The sequence below is a fragment of the Squalius cephalus genome (genome assembly GCF_949319135.1).
Source record: "Squalius cephalus genome assembly, chromosome: 16".
Lineage (NCBI taxonomy): Eukaryota > Metazoa > Chordata > Actinopteri > Cypriniformes > Leuciscidae > Squalius > Squalius cephalus.
In genome coordinates, this window is record NC_137137.1 from 32,769,402 (window position 1) to 32,792,401 (window position 23,000).

At 39.2% G+C, this 23,000-nt stretch overlaps 2 protein-coding genes across 5 annotated transcripts in view; both read right to left on the reverse strand.

The window, feature by feature from the left end:
• cabin1 (calcineurin binding protein 1) overlaps positions 1 to 1,999 on the reverse strand; it is a 146,126-nt gene extending 144,127 nt beyond the window's left edge. For all 4 annotated transcript variants that reach the window (XM_079896190.1, XM_079896189.1, XM_079896188.1 and 1 more), the window contains exons 1-2: positions 1,964 to 1,999; positions 815 to 859 (exon numbers count right to left, since the gene is read on the reverse strand). In XM_079896190.1, coding sequence (XP_079752316.1) covers positions 815 to 817 — 3 coding nt within the window. In that variant the 5' untranslated portion in view covers positions 818 to 859; positions 1,964 to 1,999. The remainder of the gene's footprint in view (positions 1 to 814; positions 860 to 1,963) is intronic.
• Positions 2,000 to 2,845: 846 nt separating this feature from the next.
• cep78 (centrosomal protein 78) lies at positions 2,846 to 21,472 on the reverse strand. Its single transcript, XM_079897446.1, has 16 exons — positions 21,340 to 21,472; positions 19,707 to 19,967; positions 17,739 to 17,908; positions 15,829 to 15,901; positions 14,739 to 14,842; positions 14,493 to 14,667; positions 11,180 to 11,293; positions 9,929 to 9,993; positions 9,698 to 9,791; positions 9,515 to 9,614; positions 8,026 to 8,068; positions 7,736 to 7,879; positions 5,702 to 5,779; positions 5,465 to 5,619; positions 5,200 to 5,338; positions 2,846 to 3,508 (listed from the first exon to the last, which is right to left on the reverse strand). Exons 2-16 carry the CDS (start codon positions 19,957 to 19,959, stop codon positions 3,182 to 3,184), a joined length of 2,034 nt encoding a protein of 677 aa, XP_079753572.1. The 5' UTR covers positions 19,960 to 19,967; positions 21,340 to 21,472; the 3' UTR covers positions 2,846 to 3,181.
• Between the last annotated feature and the right edge of the window lie 1,528 nt (positions 21,473 to 23,000).

Consider the following 23,000-nt stretch of genomic DNA (forward strand, 5'->3'; position numbering starts at 1 on the left):
CAGTGAGTGAGTGTCAGTGAGTGTCAGTGAGTGAGTGTCAGTGAGTGAGTGTCAGTGAGTGAGTGTCAGTGAGTGAGTGTCAGTGAGTGAGTGAGTGTCGGTGAGTGAGTGAGTGTCAGTGAGTGAGTGTCAGTGAGTGTCAGTGAGTGAGTGTCAGTGAGTGAGTGTCAGTGAGTGAGTGTCAGTGAGTGAGTGTCAGTGAGTGAGTGAGTGTCGGTGAGTGAGTGAGTGTCGGTGAGTGAGTGAGTGTCGGTGAGTGAGTGAGTGTCAGTGAGTGAGTGTCAGTGAGTGTCAGTGAGTGAGTGTCAGTGAGTGAGTGTCAGTGAGTGAGTGTCAGTGAGTGAGTGAGTGTGAGTGTCAGTGAGTGAGTGAGTGTCAGTGAGTGAGTGAGTGAGTGAGTGTCAGTGAGTGAGTGAGTGTCAGTGAGTGAGTGAGTGTCAGTGAGTGAGTGAGTGTCAGTGAGTGAGTGTCAGTGAGTGTCAGTGAGTGAGTGTCAGTGAGTGAGTGTCAGTGAGTGAGTGTCAGTGAGTGAGTGTCAGTGAGTGAGTGAGTGTCAGTGAGTGAGTGAGTGTCAGTGAGTGAGTGTCAGTGAGTGTCAGTGAGTGAGTGTCAGTGAGTGAGTGTCAGTGAGTGAGTGTCAGTGAGTGAGTGAGTGTCGGTGAGTGAGTGAGTGTCGGTGAGTGAGTGAGTGTCGGTGAGTGAGTGAGTGAGTGAGTGAGTGAGTGAGTTACTGCATGACAGAAGCAGATCATATGGTCATATGTGGTAGTTTAAATCAATATAATACAAGCATAAAACATATAGAGTGACTTACCATGTTTCTTATTTATTAAGGATCATTCACTCTGATCATCAGCATCTGTTGTGGTGCAACATTATAAAAAAAACAATTATGAATTTAAAAGTGGATCAAGACCCCATTTTATTACACGGCTTCTAAAAAATTAATTAATAAATTAGTTGCATCAGTGTTAGTTTATAATAGTTTATAATGTCTCACTTTTTTCACAAATAAGTAATGTAGGCTAATAAATTATTATATTGCACGCTATTCTAAATAAACAAATACTGACATGTAATAGCATAAGTTGTAATATCATCACATCTCAACACATTTAATTATGTTCTTCTTCACTGTCCCTTGAACCCAATTCAGAAAAGGGTACGAAGTTTTTCAGTAAAAGCATAAGATCCAGTGTGGCATCAACAAGTACAGATGCTGATGGTGTGGAGACAATCTATATAACACTCTTATAGATTGTGGATGGAATTTCAGAATATGTACAAAGTACAAATAGCATATGACTACATTTACAAATTTTGTGTGACTGTAAGTGCACCTATTCGCAGCATAAACACGATTCTATTTGTTGCCATTTACACTTCATGCAAATAGTATCTACAACTCTGTAAACTCAGCATAAATACAATCTTCCTTGTCTTACACTGCCTTCTCATAATTCACTTCATGTTCATGCCTTTAGTACAGGGTGTTTTTAATAATGGGACAAGAAGATAAGACTCTGTCCAACCGGACCAATCATGTTTCCATTTTCCCAGACAGTACATGCTAAACTCTCAATAACACTCAAATAAACGCACTTTGTTCTTGAGGGAGCATCTTTCCCCAGAGATTCCACTGTTATCTTGATAAACAAACGGAAGAACATTAAGCAAATCCTTCACAAGCTTCGTAAACATGAAAAAGCCGTTGCTGTCGCATTCAATGGTTGGGTTATTGATAGCATAGCGCTGTCTCTGTTTATAAACCCCATTCAATAACAACATGCTAACAATGCTAACAGCAAAAGAACAGCTAACATTACAAGGCTACTGCCTTTCTATTTAACGCACCATGTTCCTAATGCTTCAGGAATGCAGGATATTTAAGCAGTGAGTTCAGCTGTAAAGTTGTGTATTGTGTTTTGCACAGATGTTGTTTTGATGGAGAGCTTTCGCTTACCCGCTGGACGCATGATCTTCTGCTCGGAGGAGAGTCACTGAAGTCAGTGTCGAGCGCTCCCATTGGACGAGAGTGCGTGCACGCGCGGCTGAAAACAGCCAATGGCGTGCCGTAACTCAGTTTTCAATGTACTGTTTCTCAATCAAATGTCTGAATATACGTGTATAAATAAATACAAAAGGTTAGACGAGGTAAGATGATTTTTCTCTTCTATTCTTAAACGTAATGCTTATTGTAATTAATTAAGTTATTATTCAATAATTCCATGAATTATGTACATTTCAGACGTTTTTCGTTAAAACATAATAATTCGGTAATTTGAATTCATATTGTTGCTATTATAACATCTTTAATTAAAAGACAGGCAGTAAAATATTTAAAATATTCACATGCTTGTCATAGAATAAATTTACAATCAGAATATTCTTGATTTAGTATCTGACATAAATGACACTTCATTCTGTATGGCAAACCTTTATATAAATATGTATGTTAAATGCTCATTTTATGTTACATTTTAAATGTAACATCTAAAATCAAAAATATGTTGGAATACACAATTATTAATACTGACAGTCAAATAACGGTGTGCCAAATAATTAATTGTTGTTTACTTCAAACTACCGTACTTATTTAACTAGTGAAAATCAGTGTTTTCAGAATCAAGAATCATTTTAAACAGTTTAAAATAATTAGCATTCATTTTTATCAATACAGTTTATATATAATGGATAATATTTTTAATGTTAAAATTTATAATTGCATGAGATTTTAAAAAATAAATAATAATAATATATATGATAAAGTGTGAATAGATCAACACCATTAAAGACTAATGAAAATGTCATACTGCAAACAGAAATGTATTGCACTACGCCGGTTAAATGGTATGTGCAAAAATGGGTTTATTTTCAAATGAACAATTATTCATAGAAAAAACATGACAACAATTAGCAGATGACAAATTTGATTTCACTGTTTTCATCAATGAATTTAGCAAAAAGTCTAATATAATAAGCTTAGTGTCACTAAACTGCAAATATACTATAAATAATAATAAAACTTTAAACATTTTTGAGTCTATAAAACTAAACAACATTAATATCTGTGAATAAACCACATCCTGAACCTAGAATGTCATGAAGCACAGCAACTTTTCAAACAAACATAATAGGATTATAACAGGCCATTCACATTTAAACAACAGTAAACCGAGCTCTAGAACCCAACCAGTCCAGCAGAACCCGACGCAGAGCGATCCGAGCACACGGACCCGTTCGCCCGAGAGGACCGTGAGCCTTTGGACTGAGGACTGACGCTGCTGACTGAGCTTGCTGAGCGAGAGCCTCCGCTGGCCCTCTGACGGCTCGAGGGGCCCGAGGACATCCGGCTCTGCTCCGGGGCCTCCTGTAACGTCTGGGGGGAACGACACAAGCCGACTGGAGTCAGAGGCTCTTCCGGTTGGGAATGAGGCTGGGGAATGTCTTCAGCGTTAGCAGGAGGTTCTGAATGAGTCTTTGATTCGGGTCGAGGGACGTCTGCCATCTGTGTGGAGATTAGAGAAATAATAATGATATACATAAAACAATAAATACACTATCATTCAAAAGTTTGGGGTTGGTAAGGTTACCTTCCAAGTGAGATTAACGATTTCTTTGATTTTTTTCTTATTTGTTAGGACTTCCCAATCAGAATAAAAATGTTTATGTTTTGAAAGAAGTCTCTTCTGCTCACCAAGGCTGCATTTATTTGATCAAAAATACAGTAAAAACTGTGAAATATTATTAAAATATAAAGTAACTGTTTTCTATGTGAATATATAGTGAACTGTAATTTATTCCTGTGATCAAAGCTGAGTTTTCAGCATCATTACTCCAGTCTTCAGAGTCACAAGATCCTTCAGAAATCACTCTAATATGATGATTTGATGCTCAAGAAACATTTATGATTATTATCAATGCTGAAAACAATAGTGTAGCTTAATATTTTTGTGGAGACCGTAATTCATGCCTGAAATGTTTCCATATTTTGTTGGAAAACCTTTTTCATGATCCTTTAATGAATAGAAAATTCAAAAGAACAGCATTTATTTGAAATAGAAAACTTCTATAACATTTGTAATGTCTTTACTGTCACTTATCAAATGAATGCACCCTTGCTGAATTAAAAATATATTAATTTCTTTTAAGTGGACCTATTATGCCCCTTTTTGCCAGATTTAATATAAGTCTCAGGTGTCCCAGAATGTGTCTGTGAAGTTTCAGCTCAAAATACCCCACAGATTATTTATTACACCATTTTTGCAACATGCTGTTTTTGTGCATGTATCTTTAAATGTAAATGAGCTGCTTGATCCCCGCCCACTTTCAAGAAGAGGGCGGAGCCTGTACAGCTCCTGCCTCAGATACTCTGACAAAAACTAAAACATCTGTTTGGTTTTGATTATCATCTCTATTGTATTCACGCTCACGTGACATTACAGTTCTTCATCATCATGAAAGTTTATAATCTGCATGCGTTTTAAACGGTTTTAAATCAGCCTTATCAGTCTAAACTTCTGATTGGTGGTTTTCTGAGCGCACACACCCGAAGCTCGCGCACAGAAAGCTGGATGTCAGACGGAGTGTCCCGTGAGTATTAAACCAAGTTCTCTTTCACGTCTTATTGCGCTTAAACTGTCAAATACACACAAAGTTCACATAAACACAGTTAGTTATGTCTGTGAATGTTAAACAGCAGGGAAAGAAATCGCATTAAAGTGAAAGCAGTGTAATATACAGAACCCACTGCTGTTTATGCTGTTAATATGAATCAAACAACAAAAGAAAAACATAATCACTCACTGCTCTCAGAATAACTTTAGTAGCTTTAATAAGAACACATTTCTTACTGTTAAATGCTGAGATAAACATGGCCGACTGTGTACAGCCCACTCAGGGGAGGAGCTATGCTAATAGGGCGGATTTTGTGCCAGTCGTGGGCGGGGCCTGTGCATTTGTGATGTCACATTGCATCACATTCCTGATTGGCTCATTTTGAGACACCGTTTCAGATTTATGGGGGAAGTAACAAATGGAGTGGAGGGATTTTTACTACAACACACTTTTACTTGAGTACACACACTGCAGACACTTAAAAAATCTTACTGACCCCAAAATTTTGAATGGTAGTAAATAAATATAATTTTTTTATAAAATCATTTTTAAATGTGTCTTGTTTGTCTTATGTCTGCTCACGGCTGAAGTCTCCCTCCTCTCCTCGTCTCTCTGGTTCTCTCGGCTGATGTGTGTCCGCTCCGTTGAGGAGAGCTGAGGATGCCCAAGAAGCCCGAAGTCTGATTGGTCAATTCCAGCCATAGACGCAAAACGGCCCAGCCTAACAGGAAGAAATTCTCAATTAATCCCAAAAATAATAATAACCTGGAGTCAAGACTTCTGAAGAAAAAAGGCACAAAATTCATACAGTAGAAGTAAAATATGAGATCTATTAGATCAGACAGACCCAGCATCCTTCAGCAGGTCCAGGAAGGCGTGGAATTTGTGGAAGGAGGATTCGATGCTTTCCAGGACATGTTCATCATCTAGAACAGAGGCGTTGAGATGGGCTTCAGACAGGGATTGATTCAGACTGCGCAAACGCTCATTCTCCAGTTCCAGCTACAGGAAGAGACATGATTCACATTACTTTCTGAAGTATTACTATTCATTTTGCCAACAGAATATCTGGGAATGCTTGTACCTCCACCAGGCGAGAGTTGGTCTTCAGTCTGGTGTTCCTCTCCTCTGCCAGCCTCAGCCGACACTCTTCTAGCTCCACCTGTGGGTGAGCGGAGGAAGTGCACCGCATTATACTTTATGTGCACAGTGCCACCAAAAATATTTAACTGTATATTTAAGCCATGCTTAAAAATGGAAGAATGTCTTTACATTAGATAAAATATATAAACCAAGTGCCACTGTACATATAGTACACTTTTGGGGCATTTTGTTTTTTCTTTTTGTTATATTAAGACCACAATAAAACTGTTTGGAAAATGTTATCACTATCATTGCCACTTTTCATTAATTGGATTATTTTACCCTTGTCCCGGACTTTCTGTCTTCAAACTATGAGCTAATCATAAAAATAAGAACTATTACATGATTATTACATATTTATGACTAAATCTAAACATGATCATAAGCCATTACCCACCACACCGAACAATATAGCTTTGTTTTTATTTATTTTTATTAAATTAGTGTATTTGTTTACCAACAGTGTGAGCGAGTGGCTTGAGATGAAATATGAGATATGACTTAAATTGAGGGAAAAGCATACATACAATGTTGGAAAATGTGACTGGACAAATGAAATAAACAGTCTGAAAAGAGTTTATTTCCTAAAGGGCCATTAGTGGCTCACACTGTACACTACCAGTCACACTTTCTGGAATAATTACGATTATTTTTATGTTTTGAAAGAAGTCTCTTCTGCTCACCAGGGCTGAAATTGTTTGATCAAAAATACTGTAAATCAGTAATATTGTGAAATATTATTACAAGTTAAAATAACTGTTTTCTATTTGAATATATAGTAAAGTGTAATTTATTCCTGTGATCAAAAGCTGAATTTTCAGCATCATTACTCCAGTCTTCAGTGTCACATTATCCTTCAGAAATCATTCTAATATGATGATTCGATGATCAAGAAACATTATTATTATCAATGTTGAAAACAGTTGTGCTGCTTCATATTTTAATCATTCAAAAGTTTGGGGTCGGTAAGATGTTTTTTTTTTTTTTCAAGAAATTATTACTTTTGAGCAAAGACATTAAATTGTTTAAAAGTGACAGTAAAGACATTTTAAAGTGCGACTATTTCAAAAAGATTTCTATTTCAAATAAACACTGTTCTTTTTTAACTTTATATTCATCAAAGTATGTGTCCCTCTTTCCAACATTTCCTGCTTTCCATACTGATAAGCATTATTAATATATTAGCACCATTAATAATTGAAAACAAATGAGCACGAAATCAGCATATTAGAATAATTTCAAAAGGATCATGAGACTGGAGTAATGATGCTGAAAATTCAGGAATACATTTCTTAAAAATATATTCAGATAGAAAACAGTTCTTTTAAATTGCAATAATATATATATATATATTTTTAAATACTGTTTTACTGTGTTTTTCTTTATACTAATGCAGCCTTAGTGAGCAGACGAGACTTTCAAAACTTTAACTTTCAAAAACTCATAATTATTTCAAACTTTTGACAGGTAGTGTATCTCCATCATGTCAGCTCTCTGAATAGTCTCTCCTAACTAAAGTGACATTTTGTTTTCCTCGCTGTCTTCCCAAGCCTCCTCCTGCAATACACTCCTGACACACATCAATCAGACAGACTGTTACTGTCACATCTGTCAGCTACAGGTGCCGTTTCCATTAGACTGTTACTCCTGGACTTCATTTCCCAGAACTGCTCATTATCAGTTTATCTTGTTTCATTTGATCCTCACCCTGTCTATTTAAATGCCTTTTGCCTTCATTCAGTATGAAGTCGTGTTTGTTTGATTGTTTGTTCTGGTTCACACTCTCTGTCAGTATTTTGGGATTTCTTGTTCCCGTCTACCTCAGTGGATTGTATTTGTGTTGGGACTGATTACATGTGCTTGACCCTCTGCCTGGTATGGACTATGACCTTTGATTATATTTGTTTGGATTCTCACTCTCTCTGCTGAATGCTGTCTTACCACCACAGCCAAATCATTACAGATCCTGTGTTACCTGTAATCGGCTGTTCTCTGTCTGTAGTCTTCTGAACTGGAAGCTTGTGATTTTCTCCTGAGGACTCGGCACATGTGCATCATCCACCTCCTCGGACTCGGACTCGGACTCGGTCTCCACTGTTACCCTCACAGAGGTGGCGTTCTGATGAACAAAACCATCATGACTACCACATTAACAATCACAGAAACTACAGAGCACCAAATCAGCAATTAGCAAGTCCCTTTGGATAAAAGTGTCAATGCAAAAACATCATTTACATAAACATAAAGCAATAAAACAGCCCTTACTTGAAAACTCTGGTCTGGCATCCCATCAGCCTGTGACGCACCTCTTTATAGATCGACAAAGAGAGACACGTTCATCTTATTGATTTGAATGGAAAAGCAGATCTGAATTCTGTGAGGCAACTCTTCTGGGGTCTCATTTATAAAACTGTGCGTAGGATCCTTACTAAAAGTGTACGTCCGCCTGAAAGCCAAAAATCGCATACGGCAAAAAATATTTATAAAACCGTGCGTACGCCAGAACCTGCGCAAAATTCCCTTTATAAATCCCAGTCTGCGGAAGATCGTGCGCACATGAGTCTCCACCCCGAAAGATTTTCTCAATGTTTTCCACTGGCCAAACAGTATTTTTAATTGCTTTATATTTTTAATGGAAACAGATAGGCCTAATTGTGCATTACTGATCATTGTTTGCACGGAAATATTTTCTCAGACCATGAGTTCTGCTATTATCATGCGCTAAGCAATCCTCGCTGTAGTTAAAACATTAAAACACAGCATGCCACAGAAAACGTGTGCAAAAGCATCGCATCCAGCACAAATATTTATATCTATTAGAATATTTTTTAAAAATTAACTTCTCAGTAATGATTTCATGTAATTGAAGTGCTTAATTAGACTGGCGTATTTAATCTAAATGTGTATATCAGATGTAAAACATAGATTAAATCATTCTTTTATTGATTTAAACTGTTATTGTGTTATTGTCAGTCCCTCAGCTCACCATCGGTGTCGCCAAACTGCTCCATCTCCAAAATGTTGTACGCATGGGTCAGAGTTTGCGTGTAGGTGCACAAATTTTCCTGTCATGTTTGTTTTTATAAATCACAACGTATGCATGAAAAGTGCCGTACGCTAGCCTGACGTCGTCATACTCAGATTCTAGTCAGAATGCGAGTCTGATACTGCTCCATTGGGCTGTGATTATGGGGCGTGTTTCAACCGAACCAGGAAAGAAAATGCCTCGGCACTCAATTGGATAGACCTACAACCAATCAGAGACATGGCGTAAGTGACTTATGTTCTTCATTCATGTTTCCGATCGACAAATGCCTTGATCGCGGTTCTCTGTACCTCTTTTAAAATTAATGTGCTGTCAATATCTTCTATAACAGACGCGATGGCGGCATCTACACATCTCAATTCTCCAGCGGCAGCCATCTTTTTTGTAAACGAATTCAACCCAAGCGCTCTTTGGTGACGTGGATGATTACATTACTGTTGATCATCTGTCCATCATCGTATAAAGCCCGCCCTGACAATTTGATTGGTCCGAACAGCTCTGGTTCGAGCATAGTTGCTCCACAACGGATCAAGTCCAGACCAAACTTCCTGACCTCAAATGTTGTGGGCGGGGCTAAGTTCGGCTGGCATCCAGGCTAGGCGTACGCCTCTTTCAGGGCCTGTTTTGTGCAACGCAACGGTTATAAATGAGGCCCCAGTTCCTGTCCAACCTTTCCTGAGACTGATCTCACTAACATCATGTGCTTACCTCTGTAATCCCGCCCGTGCAGCAGTGCGCCATGGGACGTACCCCACTGACCCAGGCCGAGGAGGCCTCCACACAGAGTTTACTGAGGACCGGCGAGATCCTGCGGAGAATGATGGTGAACAGTCCAGTCAAACAGACTAAACATGTCACTGCTAGAAAAAACTAGCCAAATAACTCAAATACCGATTCGATATGAAGCTTTCCCTGCGTTCCTCCTCCTCAACTGCCGTGACTGATCGAGAGTGTCTTTAGGAGAAGAAGGTTTAAGCCAAAGATACTGGAACACACAACACTGACAATGAGGACGGCACATGTGATCAACTGACTGTTTAAGATATTCATTACTTTTTAATCAAGAAACAACAGATTCATGTAATATCTAATAATCTAAAACATTTGCAAAAGTTTTCAGACCTGTGAATCTTGGCTTTTGGCGTTCATGAGAACTTTTTTGAGCACAGCTTTCACCACATTATTATCTAAAAGAAAAGGAAAGAGTTGACAAAGTAATGTGAACATGATTTGTTTTTTTAACATGTCTCAGAGTGCAAGTGCTGGCCAAACATCATCTTGAGGAGCATTTTATATATTAGAATATTAGTCAACATTAAATCCATGGGATTTTTAATGACCAGTCAGGAACTCATTCAAATTCAGCGCAGAATTCTCTGTTATAAACCATATCAGATCAAACAGAGCTGATGTGGAAACCAGGAGAAATATTGTGCCATGAACGAGCAAGTTATATAAGGCTTTTCAATCTACAAATCACCAACATTCATCACGGATTTAATGTTGTAACGGTAACTGTAACCATGGTATTGTGGCAGAAATGTTCTGTCAGTATGTTTTTACATTATTAATTTCTGTATTCGTACAACCTTTTGAGAGTGAAATTCAAGCACTTTAAGGGCTTTCAAGTGCTTTTCCATAAAGCCCTGCACAGGCCTCAAATTTAGACCCTAGCCGATCGACAGATTATCCGAATTCGAATGTGTTTTGTTTTTATATCCTCCCCATTACACAGCCTATACTACTGTTACAGCCATTAAAATGGTTCAGTATTGTTTATAATGGCAAAGTAATTATATTTCTTTTCATTTCTTTATTAAGTTAATTTAGAAAAATGTTCAGAGCATTTTTTGTTTGTTAAATTGAAGTGTTTTCAGGTGACAACCAAGAGGCCAGTGGCAGACAGTGAGTTGACCACATGTTTGATCAATTCAGCCTCTTTAGCCACAGGTATTAATACGTTTTGTCTGAATATGTTTGTTTATTCACCCCAAGGATCACGGTTTCAGCAAAAATCTTTTTCATGAAAAAAAGACACCATCTTGGATGGCCTGAGGGTGAGTAATTTACATTTTTGGGTGAACTATCCCTTTAAGCAGTGCGACTCTTTTCAACATTGATGATAATCTGAAGGATCATGTGACACCGAAGATTGGAGTAATGATGCTGAAAATTCAGCTTTGCCATCATAGGAAAAAATTACATTTATAAATATATTCAAATAGAAAGCAGTTATTTCAAATTGTAATAATATTTCACAATATTACTGTATTTTTAATTCAAATAAATGCAGCCTTGGTGAGCAGAAGAGACTTCTTTCAAAAACATTAAAAAACCTTCCTGACCTCAACCCCAAAGTTTTGGATGAGTTACCGATCAGCGGGTTTCTCCTGATGTCAAGCACACACAGAGTGGAATTGGACTGAAGCATCTTCTCTAGATCTTGCGCTCCTTCGTTCGAGATCCCACAGCGCTGCAGGTCCACCGCTAGAGGAACAGAAGGTGGAAATGTGGGTCTATATGTGCTAGTCAAATATACCGTATATGCCTGTGTTAGAGTTGTCAAAAACTACCGACTTCAGGTCGGTACTGAAATTTAAAAATGTGACGATACCAGCATTTCCCTCTAGCATTTTGAGCGCTGTTGCACGGATTCTTAAACACATCTGATTGGCCATTGTGTTCACGCGCTCAACATATATGTATACAGTATGTGATTGGCTGCAATGATCACCAATGACATCTTCGACGCTCTTCACCGAACGCTTATACAGATACACACGGGAGTGTTTAAAAGCAGGCATCTATCTAATATACAGATCATAAAGATCTCTAATATATCGCCGCTTTCAAACACTCCTGTGTGTATCTGTGTAAGCGCTCGATGAAGAGCGTCAAAGACAACATGTTTTTGAAGTGTTTTTGAGCCAATCAGAGACATTTATGTTGAGCGTGTGAATGCAATGGCCAATCAGAGACATATATGTTGAGCGCGTGAATGCAATGGCCAATCAGAGACATATATGTTGAGCGTGTGAACACAATGGCCAATCAGAGACATATGTTGAGCGTGTGAACGCAATGGCCAATCAGAGACATATATGTTGAGCGTGTGAACACAATGGCCAATCAGAGACATATGTTGAGCGTGTGAAAGCAATGACCAATCAGAGACATATATGTTGAGCGTGTGAACGCAATGGCCAATGAGAGACATATGTTGAGCGTGTGAACGCAATGGCCAATCAAAGACATATATGTTGAGCGCGTGAACGCAATGGCCAATCAGAGATATATATGTTGAGCGCGTGAACGCAATGGCCAATCAGAGATATATATGTTGAGCGTGTGACCGCAATGGCCAATCAGAGATATATATGTTGAGCGTGTGAACGCAATGGCCAATCAGAGATATATATGTTGAGCGCGTGAACGCAATGGCCAATCAGAGATATATATGTTGAGAGCGTGAACGCAATGGCCAATCAGAGATATATATGTTGAGCGCGTGAACGCAATGGCCAATCAGAGATATATATGTTGAGCGTGTGAACGCAATGGCCAATCAAAGACATATATGTTGAGAGCGTGAACGCAATGGCCAATCAGAGATATATATGTTGAGAGCGTGAACGCAATGGCCAATCAGAGATATATATGTTGAGCGCGTGAACGCAATGGCCAATCAGAGATATATATGTTGAGCGTGTGAACACAATGGCCAATCAGAGATATATATGTTGAGAGCGTGAACGCAATGGCCAATCAGAGGCATATATGTTGAGAGCGTGAACGCAATGGCCAAAGACATATATGTTGAGAGCGTGAACGCAATGGCCAATCAGAGATATATATGTTGAGCGCGTGAACGCAATGGCCAATCAAAGACATATATGTTGAGAGCGTGAACGCAATGGCCAATCAGAGATATATATGTTGAGCGTGTGAATGCAATGGCCAATCAGAGACATATATGTTGAGCGCGTGAATGCAATGGCCAATCAGAGACATATATGTTGAGCGTGTGAACACAATGGCCAATCAGAGACATATATGTTGAGCGTGTGAACGCAATGGCCAATCAGAGACATATGTTGAGCGTGTGAATGCAATGGCCAATCAGAGACATATATGTTGAGAGCGTGAACGCAATGGCCAATCAGAGATATATATGTTGAGCGTGTGAATGCAATGGCCAATCAGAGACATATATGTTGAGCGCGTGAATGCAATGGCCAATTAGAGACATATATGTTGAGCGCGTGAATGCAATGGCCAATCAGAGACATATATGTTGAGCGCGTGAATGCAATGGCCAATCAGAGACATATATGTTGAGCGCGTGAACGCAATGGCCAATCAGAGACATATATGTTGAGCGCGTGAACGCAATGGCCAATCAGAGACGTATATGTTGAGCGTGTGAACGCAATGGCCAATCAGGGACATATGTTGAGCGCGTGAACGCAATGGCCAATCAGAGACATATATGTTGAGCGCGTGAATGCAATGGCCAATCAGAGACGTATATGTTGAGCGTGTGAACGCAATGGCCAATCAGGGACGTATATGTTGAGCGTGTGAATGCAATGGCCAATCAGGGACATATATGTTGAGCGCGTGAACACAATGGCCAATCAGAGACGTATATGTTGAGCGCGTGAACGCAATGGCCAATCAGAGACGTATATGTTGAGCGCGTGAACGCAATGGCCAATCAGAGACATATGTTGAGCGCGTGAACGCAATGGCCAATCAGAGACATATATGTTGAGCGCGTGAACGCAATGGCCAATCAGAGACATATATGTTGAGCGCGTGAACGCAATGGCCAATCAGAGACATATGTTGAGCGTGTGAACGCAATGGCCAATCAGAGACATATATGTTGAGCGTGTGAACGCAATGGCCAATCAGAGACATATGTTGAGCGCGTGAACGCAATGGCCAATCAGAGACATATGTTGAGCGCGTGAACGCAATGGCCAATCAGAGACATATATGTTGAGCGCGTGAACGCAATGGCCAATCAGAGACATATGTTGAGCGTGTGAACGCAATGGCCAATCAGAGACATATATGTTGAGCGTGTGAACGCAATGGCCAATCAGAGACATATGTTGAGCGTGTGAACGCAATGGCCAATCAGAGACATATATGTTGAGCGCGTGAACGCAATGGCCAATCAGAGACATATATGTTGAGCGTGTGAACGCAATGGCCAATCAGAGACATATGTTGAGCGTGTGAACGCAATGGCCAATCAGAGACATATATGTTGAGCGTGTGAACGCAATGGCCAATCAGAGACATATGTTGAGCGTGTGAACGCAATGGCCAATCAGAGACATATATGTTGAGCGTGTGAACGCAATGGCCAATCAGAGACATATGTTGAGCGTGTGAACGCAATGGCCAATCAGAGACATATATGTTGAGCGCGTGAACGCAATGGCCAAAGACATATATGTTGAGAGCGTGAACGCAATGGCCAATCAGAGATATATATGTTGAGCGCGTGAACGCAATGGCCAATCAGAGGAGTTTGAGAATCTGTTCAACAGCGCTCAAAATGCTACAGAGAAATGCTGGTATCATCACATTTTTAAAGTTTCAGTACGACTTGGTAACGAAGTTGGTACTTCTGACAACTCTAGCCTGTGTGTTGAAGAGTGACCTCTCGAACCTTTGACCCACAGGTCCTCTGTAAGCTCACGGGCGAGTGCCATTACTCCTCTGTCTCCGATCAGGATGTTGTCGTTGAGAGTAACTCTGCGCAGTCCTTTCATGGCTTCAAACTCAGCCCTCCTGTAGCGCAGCGTCTCCACCCACACCGTGCTGTGCCGCCTCACTGCCTGGTGCTAAACGACAGGTGAAACTCACCAATCTGCTTCCAGAGGAATTAATGATACTAATAAATGTGGACTTGTACCTTTATGATGTTCGCCATATGCTCCGCTCCCTGCCAGGTAACATTACAGGAAGTGAAATCCACGGTCTTAATCGATGATGAATATTTCACACTCTGACAAATGACTGATCAAAGGACAATATAACAACAAAAATATTTTCTGCATTAATAACAATTCAAATACATATAAACACAATGTTTGCATGTGTACAAAAACTTCTTGAATACGAGTGACCAGTAGCAATAACTGATTACATGTGATCTGGATTATGCAATCAGATTACACTAATTAAGCACTTGCAATTAGATTATCGTACATTTTAAAATACTTGTAATCAGTCTATAGTTACTTTTTTATTGATTGCATGATTACATATTATTCACACAATGGCACAATCACTCAATTCATAATTTATTCCCTAATTCCTAAGAATTCCCTAATTCTTTTTTTTTTTCATGTTTTAAAATTAAATAATAAAAAGAATAATATAAATTAGAAGAATATAGAATTTATAGAATAATAAAAATTGCTTATGTACATTCAGATAGTCTTCTAGTTTTGTGAAATTGCACACACAAACCAGCCACTAGTCAGGGGCCTATAATTACAAATCGAGAGGCCACAAACCGCTGGGTTTACAGAAATCATTTCACTTTTAATATTTTCTCAACGCTGCATATCAAATCATCTCCTGATTAATTATTACTCAGTAAGTCATTTAACCCTGTATTTCTGTCTTTGGAAGGTTTTTTACACTGTCTTTCAAACAAATTTTTATTATAATTTTTATTATATTCAAATTATTATTTTGATTTTAAATGTGTATGATTTAATTATTTGCTTTTCATTAAACTCACAGTCTGGGAAACCCTGATGTAATGTAATATTTAATGCTCTTTGTATTTTTATATCAGTATGGTACAGTGCTATACTATTCAATGCAATGTGATAAAAAATCATGTTATCAACTACAATTTTTATCATGTAATTTGTAATCAGTAACGGACCACATTTTTTGAAGTAAGCTTACCCAGCACTATGAGAGACAAAAATCCTTATTTCCACAAAACAGTGAAATGTCTGATGGGCAGAATCAAAACTTCAACTCACCTTCCAAACCTCGATCTGCGATCGGACAGTGTGCTAAAGAGAGATGCTCCAATGACGCGCTCTTCGCTAAACCCTTAGCAGAAATTAAAACGTTATTTGAACATGCTTTCAAGCAACATTAAATTAAAGCTGCAGTCCGTAACTTTTTTGTGTTCAAAATGTATAAAAATTACATAATGAGTGAGTACACCAGGAATCCATTTTCCAACCCGTGTTTTTGTCTTATCCTGAATCACTACGGCACACCTATAATAAGTGTTTACATTGGGACTATTTTACACGTGTCAGATCGATCGTACTGATCGTACCGGAGTTGAGTGTGTGTGTGTGTGTGTGTGTGTGTGTGTGTGTGTGTGTGTGTGTGTGTGTGTGTACAGAGGAGAGTCTGCTGGAGAAAAGAGAATGAGACAGAGCTCGTAATAAAACAAGAATCAACATCGGATCCTGAGAGTGTGTGTGTGTGTGTGTGTGTGTGTGTGTGTATACACAGAGGAGAGTCTGCTGGAGAAAAGAGAATGAGACAGAGCTCATAATAAAACAAGAATCAACATTGGATCCTGAGTGTGTGTGTGTGTGTGTGTGTGTGTGTGTGTGTGTGTGTGTGTGTGTGTGTGTGTGTGTGTGTGTGTGTGTGTGTGTGTGTGTGTGTGTGTGTGTGTGTGTGTGTGTGTGAACAGAGGAGAGTCTGCTGGAGAAAAGAGAATGAGACAAAGCTCGTAATAAAACAAGAATCAACATCGGATCCTGAGAGTGTGTGTGTGTGTGTGTGTGTGTGTGTGTGTGTGTGTGTGTGTGTGTGTGTGTGTGTGTGTGTGTGTGTGTGTGTGTGTGTGTGTGTGTGTGTGTGAACAGAGGAGAGTCTGCTGGAGAAAAGAGAATGAGACAAAGCTCATAATAAAACAAGAATCAACATCGGCTTGACTCTTCAGAGATGGAGAACTGAGGGGTTTAAAATGTTGTAAAAGATAATGGTGTTTTATAACTCAACAGGAGAGTAAGTGTTTTATTGAACAGATCAAGTGTCATCTGTCTCTCTCTGTAAAGCATTATCTATTGTGAAGATCATCTCATTATGGTTGTGCTGGAGTTTATTTTAAAGGAAGTACCGCGTCTATTAATGGGTAAAGCTACAGTAACGTCTTCAGCTGGTCAGTTTGAGGTTCTTTCCATCTAAACTGATTACATCTCTGAAGAATATTAGTGAATGTTTTATGAGCAGCAGGAGAATCATATTCATCCGCACAATGTTCTTCCGCAAAATTGCACGTTTTTGTTTTTTAACCACTAGAGGGCCAAAAGTTACATAAGCCCCTTTCACACAGAGATTCCGGAAAATACACGGATAATGTGTCCCGGGATCGTTTGATTTTGGTTCATTCACACTGCCAGTGATTTTCCAGAATCTGTGAACACACATCCTGTAAATATCCCGTAAAGACACATGACGTCAGGATGTGACGTGTAACGTATGCGCCAAAACCATGTACACTAACGCATCGCGTACCGTTCCACAAAGCTGGCGAGCGATCTCAGCTTCAGCGTGGATAGTGAGGAGCTCCTGGTCTCGGCTTCATTCCAGTTTGCAGACATTTTTTCGTTCTTTCTTTGTTGATGACGAACACAAACTTTCTTCTAAGAGCAACAGAGTTGCGCGATGGCACATGCGTCATCACTACGACACACCCCTTACGGCACTGGTCCTGGCTTTTGTTCACACAGGGTGCGTTCCGGGATGCGATGTTACTAGGTCCCCATCCCGGCATCAATCCCGGGACGTGTTTGCGTTCAGACAGAAGGCACTCTAGCAAATTTACGGCAATTTCCAGGGATCAACGCTCTGTGTGAAAGGGGCTATAGTGTACCTTTAAGTAATAATAAAATAAAAGCAAACATATAAATAATAGCTGCACCTTTGTGAGAGCGGTGAGGTCCCTCTCTCTCAGTGGCAAGCCGTGCAGATGAAGCGTCTTCAGGCTGCTCGACTCACACAGGCACTTTTGCACAGCTTTACACAACTGAAGCGTCATAGTCTTGGAATGAATCACAGGAGTCTTCTTCTTATTATGGGCCTTGTAAGGACCTGAGAAGAAAAGACACTCAATCGTAACAAGGGTTTTGAGGATCCAGGGCAGCTTCCAAGAGGAAAACATTTCTATTTAAAGGGATACATTAAGCTTTGTATAAGTAGAAACCCGGTAGTGTTTTCTAATGACCGTGCTTCCCTCCCTCATGTCCCCCTGAGACGAGAGATTTCTGTATTGTGTGTCTTGAAAAACCTCAGATGATGCAAAAAATGGTCATTTAGCTCATCAGAGGCTTTTCTGTCCAGAGGCGAGAGACTCCAGCCAGTAGGAGGAGCTCGTCCCGCATGTCTTCAACCCGCCCATAGGGGGATCTCACCATAAAACAGCGTCTGTTCAGTTTCGAGTCGACTAGTAGCCTAGCTGTATCATTTCTAGGGGTGTGACGGTTAGCATATAACCGTGAGACCGACGGTTATAGTTGAACACCGTCATTACAACTCTATAACCGCCAAAACCGTGTTATTAAAACATTTTTTTATCATAGAGAATGTTTAAATACTAATTAAAAACAATTGTTAACAGTCTGTGTTATTAATGGTCTACGTCGTTTCCAACTGTATTTGATTCTTTGCCAAGCGACCGCTAATCATTTGAGATAGAAATAAAAGCTATGATATAGTGATGTGCCATCATTATGAGATTTATTAAACAAATGAAAAACATTTGCAATAATAAACATTAGCAATGAACATTTGCAATCGGGAGACATGGTTTTTACCACTTAATGAAGTTTTGTTTTGTAAATCGTCAGACATGATTTTTACCACTTCATTAATTTTTGCTTTGTAGAAAGCATTTCTTTAAAGCGAATTTCGTTTTGTACAAATTGTATCTTAATTTTAATAAATGTTTCATCAACCAATTGCATGTATTTAATAAATAAAAAGCAAATATAGGAGACAATATAATAACCGTGACGTTGAGGCTCCGATGCGCTGCGTTCACTTGCATTGCATTGTGTAGTTGAACTAGAGCGGATCTCATCGTAAATGAATGAAACTCAGCCTAGGCCTATGCCTCATACATTAGCATTAAATATCTTTGCTGCATCCTTTCTAGAACAGACAAAGGCTTTCTTGCGGCTCGCATCAGCAGAGCATTGCATCGTCCATAGACCGCAAAACAATCAGCGGATGTCGGGCGGGTGCGGCTTTGAAATCTGGTCAAAAAACATTGGTGCGGATGATGATGAGTTTTGTGATGCGGTTGGGGATGAACTAATACCCCCATCCGCGTATCTCTATTGATAACAACATTGAACACTACACAAATATAAATTTTATTCAAACTAAGTTGTCCTGTAACAGACGAACGTCACGAAAGTCGCAAACACCCCCCCCCGACCCCCCCCCCCCCCCACGAAAGACGGTTATGTTACGAACCGTCACATTTGTCATCAACAATTCTGAAACCGGCACACCCCTAATCATTTCTTCCGATACTGCCCTCTGTAACCGGTAGGCGTGACTTGCGAGTGTCCTCGTAGGGCAGCGGAGCAAGTGCATTCTGGGAGTTGTTGTCTTTCATCCACAAGAGCCAAAAATAAATTTTCTGGCTTTTCTCAGTCTAGAAGGCACCAACTTCAAAAATAATTTCACATTTCTACTACATAAATGACCCAATTTAAATACACATTCATCTACGTTGCAATTTAATTTAATAATAACTAGTGCTGGTCTGTACATAATATGTGCAGAACAGTTTAATATATTTCCGATAGATGTTTTTTGTAAACACTATGACAGACACTCATTGTGCGTTCAGTGTATTTTGTGTGGTTGTGTGTTCACTAACTTTGAGCTCCAGTGCTGGTGAGGTAACAGCTCTTGATGGACACGTGCTGGAGGTGTTTGTTGATGGCCAGGGCTGACAGCACGGGCTTCCAGTCCGCTAGACTGATGTGATCCGGGTTGAAATCTAACATCCCTCGACTCAGGCCGGCCTTCACCGCACGGACAGGAGCTGATCCTTGAGCCGAACACACATGATCGTAGAAACCTTCAAAGTCCTGAGCGCCTCTCCGCCGGATCTGAGCTGGTTCCAGCATCACGCAACCTGAATCAAGACAAACCATGGAAAAATCTAAAATCAAAGCTGTAGAAATGATTTATGAACTATGACAATTGTGTGCAAGAGAAAAAGACATAAACAGGAAAAAAAGAGGATTTTAGGAACTTCACATCTTAAAAAGTATATGGAGATTAATGTAAATAAAACTTCACTTTCATGATTGTCTATTAACACACTTAAGCACACTTTTTCTAAATAATAAACATACAAACATATTTAATTTGTAAATACTTTGTTGACATTTAAACATATATTTTTCATTATATTATTAAAGTACACTTATTTTTCTATTGATTTCAATATACATGTATTATGAATAATGGTTAAAATGTTTTAAAAGTAGCAGGGGAAAAGATCGATCAAACTTTGTATTAGGTGTCTTTAACTACTGTGTACTTGCATCAAAAAATAATGTACCTATTGAGTTCATATTGTACTGCAAAACACTTGCTGCTATTTACTTAGTAATAGTAATGTAATTGAATCAATTAACACCATTAACCACCCAACACAATTAACATACACAAGTCTTAAAGGTACAGTAACAAAAAAGTGAGTGTGAAAAATTATCATGTAGGACTAAAATATATTATATAATTAAATGAACGTGTGCAGAACAAAGTACAGACCAAAGATTTTAAGGGAATTATATGTTCAATTTTGGTTTATTTTCACTATTGTTACAGTTTTTAATGTCATTACAACTGTAACTGTAGCTAATTTACAGAAAAAAATTAGTATTACCTTACTTTATTTTTTTCAAGGGAAAAGTCACAAAAATTACAGTAATTACTTAGTTCTGTAATCATTACACCCAAAACTGATTAACATACACAAGTCTTAAAGGTACAGTAACAAAAAAAGTGGGTGTGAAAAATTATAACGTAGGATAATATATATAATATATAATATATTGTATTATTAAATGAACGTGTGCAGAACAACGTGCAGAATGTGTAACAACGTGCAGAATGTGTCCAGTGTAACTTTAAGTTACACTTTCGTTGCAATAAATTCAGTGTAAGCCACTTGAAGAATGAATATCATCAGCTAACGTTAAATAAAACATCAGTAAATCCACCTGATAGTATACAGAAGACCAGAGGAAAATCAATTCTCCTTTACTCTTCAGATCCTGATAGCTGAAGCAAACATCGATGTTAAATATACGTCAAAATAGCGTGTATCTAGCCACGTAATTTGGCCAGGTTAGAGATGTACGTTATGTATTATATGGATGTGTAACGTTACCTTTAATAACGAACATGAGTTTTGTTTTGTCTAAACTACTGCAAGCGGGTTAAAGCTGATTTGCTGTTTTTATTTATCTGTTAAAAGAAGTTAAAGGGGGGATTACCTGTTTGTTAGTTGTGTTGTCGTGGTTTCCACTCTAGAGACTGATGATGATAACTAACCCAGCGTGTCAAAACAAACCGCGGTGGTTTGAAAGGGGAACCGCTCATTCTGCGTGTGAAACTCCATCTGCGCATGTGCGACCAGCGCCTCCTGTTGGCCGGAGGTACAACAGCGTCTCTTAAAGGGGCCACGTCAGGAAAAACAGGATTGTCCTTGCTTTTACTGCTGTTGACGATTCAGTAATTAGTTATTCAAAAATCATCATGGTTTTGACATAAGCTTAAAAACAAAAGGTGCTACCAGTTCTGATGTAAAAAAGCGAATTGAAATGGCAATGTAGAACTAAATTTAAAATGATGATTGGGGTGCAAGAAAGCTTGATAATATTAAAGTTTCCATGAAAGTTTTTTGGCTTTTACTATGAATATGTTAGCCTTACTGTTATCTATAAGCTAGTGTGCTCCAAAACAATGCCAAAAAAAATAAGATATATAAACAGAGAGTCCAGAGACACGAAACACATAGCGGGTCATATGATCGAGTAGCCGCAAACCAGAAAACGTATCGAACCCTTTTGAATTCCCCACAGAATACTGTATTTTAAAATGATATGAGGGAGATTATGAGGAGGAACGGTTAGAGTTTAGGAGGAAACTGCGGCTTTATCGAGCTCAACGGCTCTGGCCGAGCTGTGATATAAACTAAACGCTATTGGCTATTTTTAAAAAGGGGAGGAGCTGTTCGATATGCCCCGCCCTGTCTTCCTGTTTCAGTGGAAATTACATCAACACATTGAATAATGCTGCGCGTTTCAAGGCACTTCAGTGGGACTTTCAAATTAAAAGTCAGGGAATATTATAACCTAAAATAATTCAATATTTTATTATGTCTGTAACAAAACAGTTGATGGACCCATAGTATTTTTTTTTCCTATGGAAGTCAATGGGGTCCATCAACTGTTTGGTTACAGACATTTTTCAAAATATCTTCTTTTGTGTTCAGCAGAAAAAAGAAATTCTTACAGGTTTGAAACAACTTGAGGGTGAGTAAATGATGACAGAATTTTCATTTTTGGGTGAACTATCCCATTAATGGCTCAAGTGTTGACGAAAAAGATGTGTGGTTTCTTGGAAATGGCTAAAGACTCAGCAGCTCGTATTGAGTTGGGCAGGTCAATCAATCCGCCAGCAGAGATCAGTCCAGGTGAAGGTCAGAGACAGAGATTTAGTGCCTCCTTGAGATGATGGCGTTCACTTGCAGAACACAAGCTTCTGGAGGGCATATGAGTCAGTGAGTTTAGGGATAGGAGAGCAGAGCCAGTGGTTGTTCTGTAGGCAAGCGTCAATACCTTGAGTTTGATGCGAGCGGCAACCAGTGCAAGTTTATGAGGAGAGGAGTGACGTGTGTGTCTCCTTGGCTTGTTAAAGACACTCTTGCTGGATCAGTTGCAGAGGTTTGACAGTACATGCGGGAAGGCCTGCCAAAAGAGCATTACAAGACGAGTCTCAGAGCTTCAGTGACCGAGAGCAGTCTCAGTTGAGAGTCCACTTTTGAAACCAGACTGGTTGTTGTCTAGGAGGTTGTTCTGTGTAAGAAAGGAACAGACTTGGTCGAACATGATTCGTTCAAGTGTTTTAGCACTGAATGGAAGAAGGGATACTA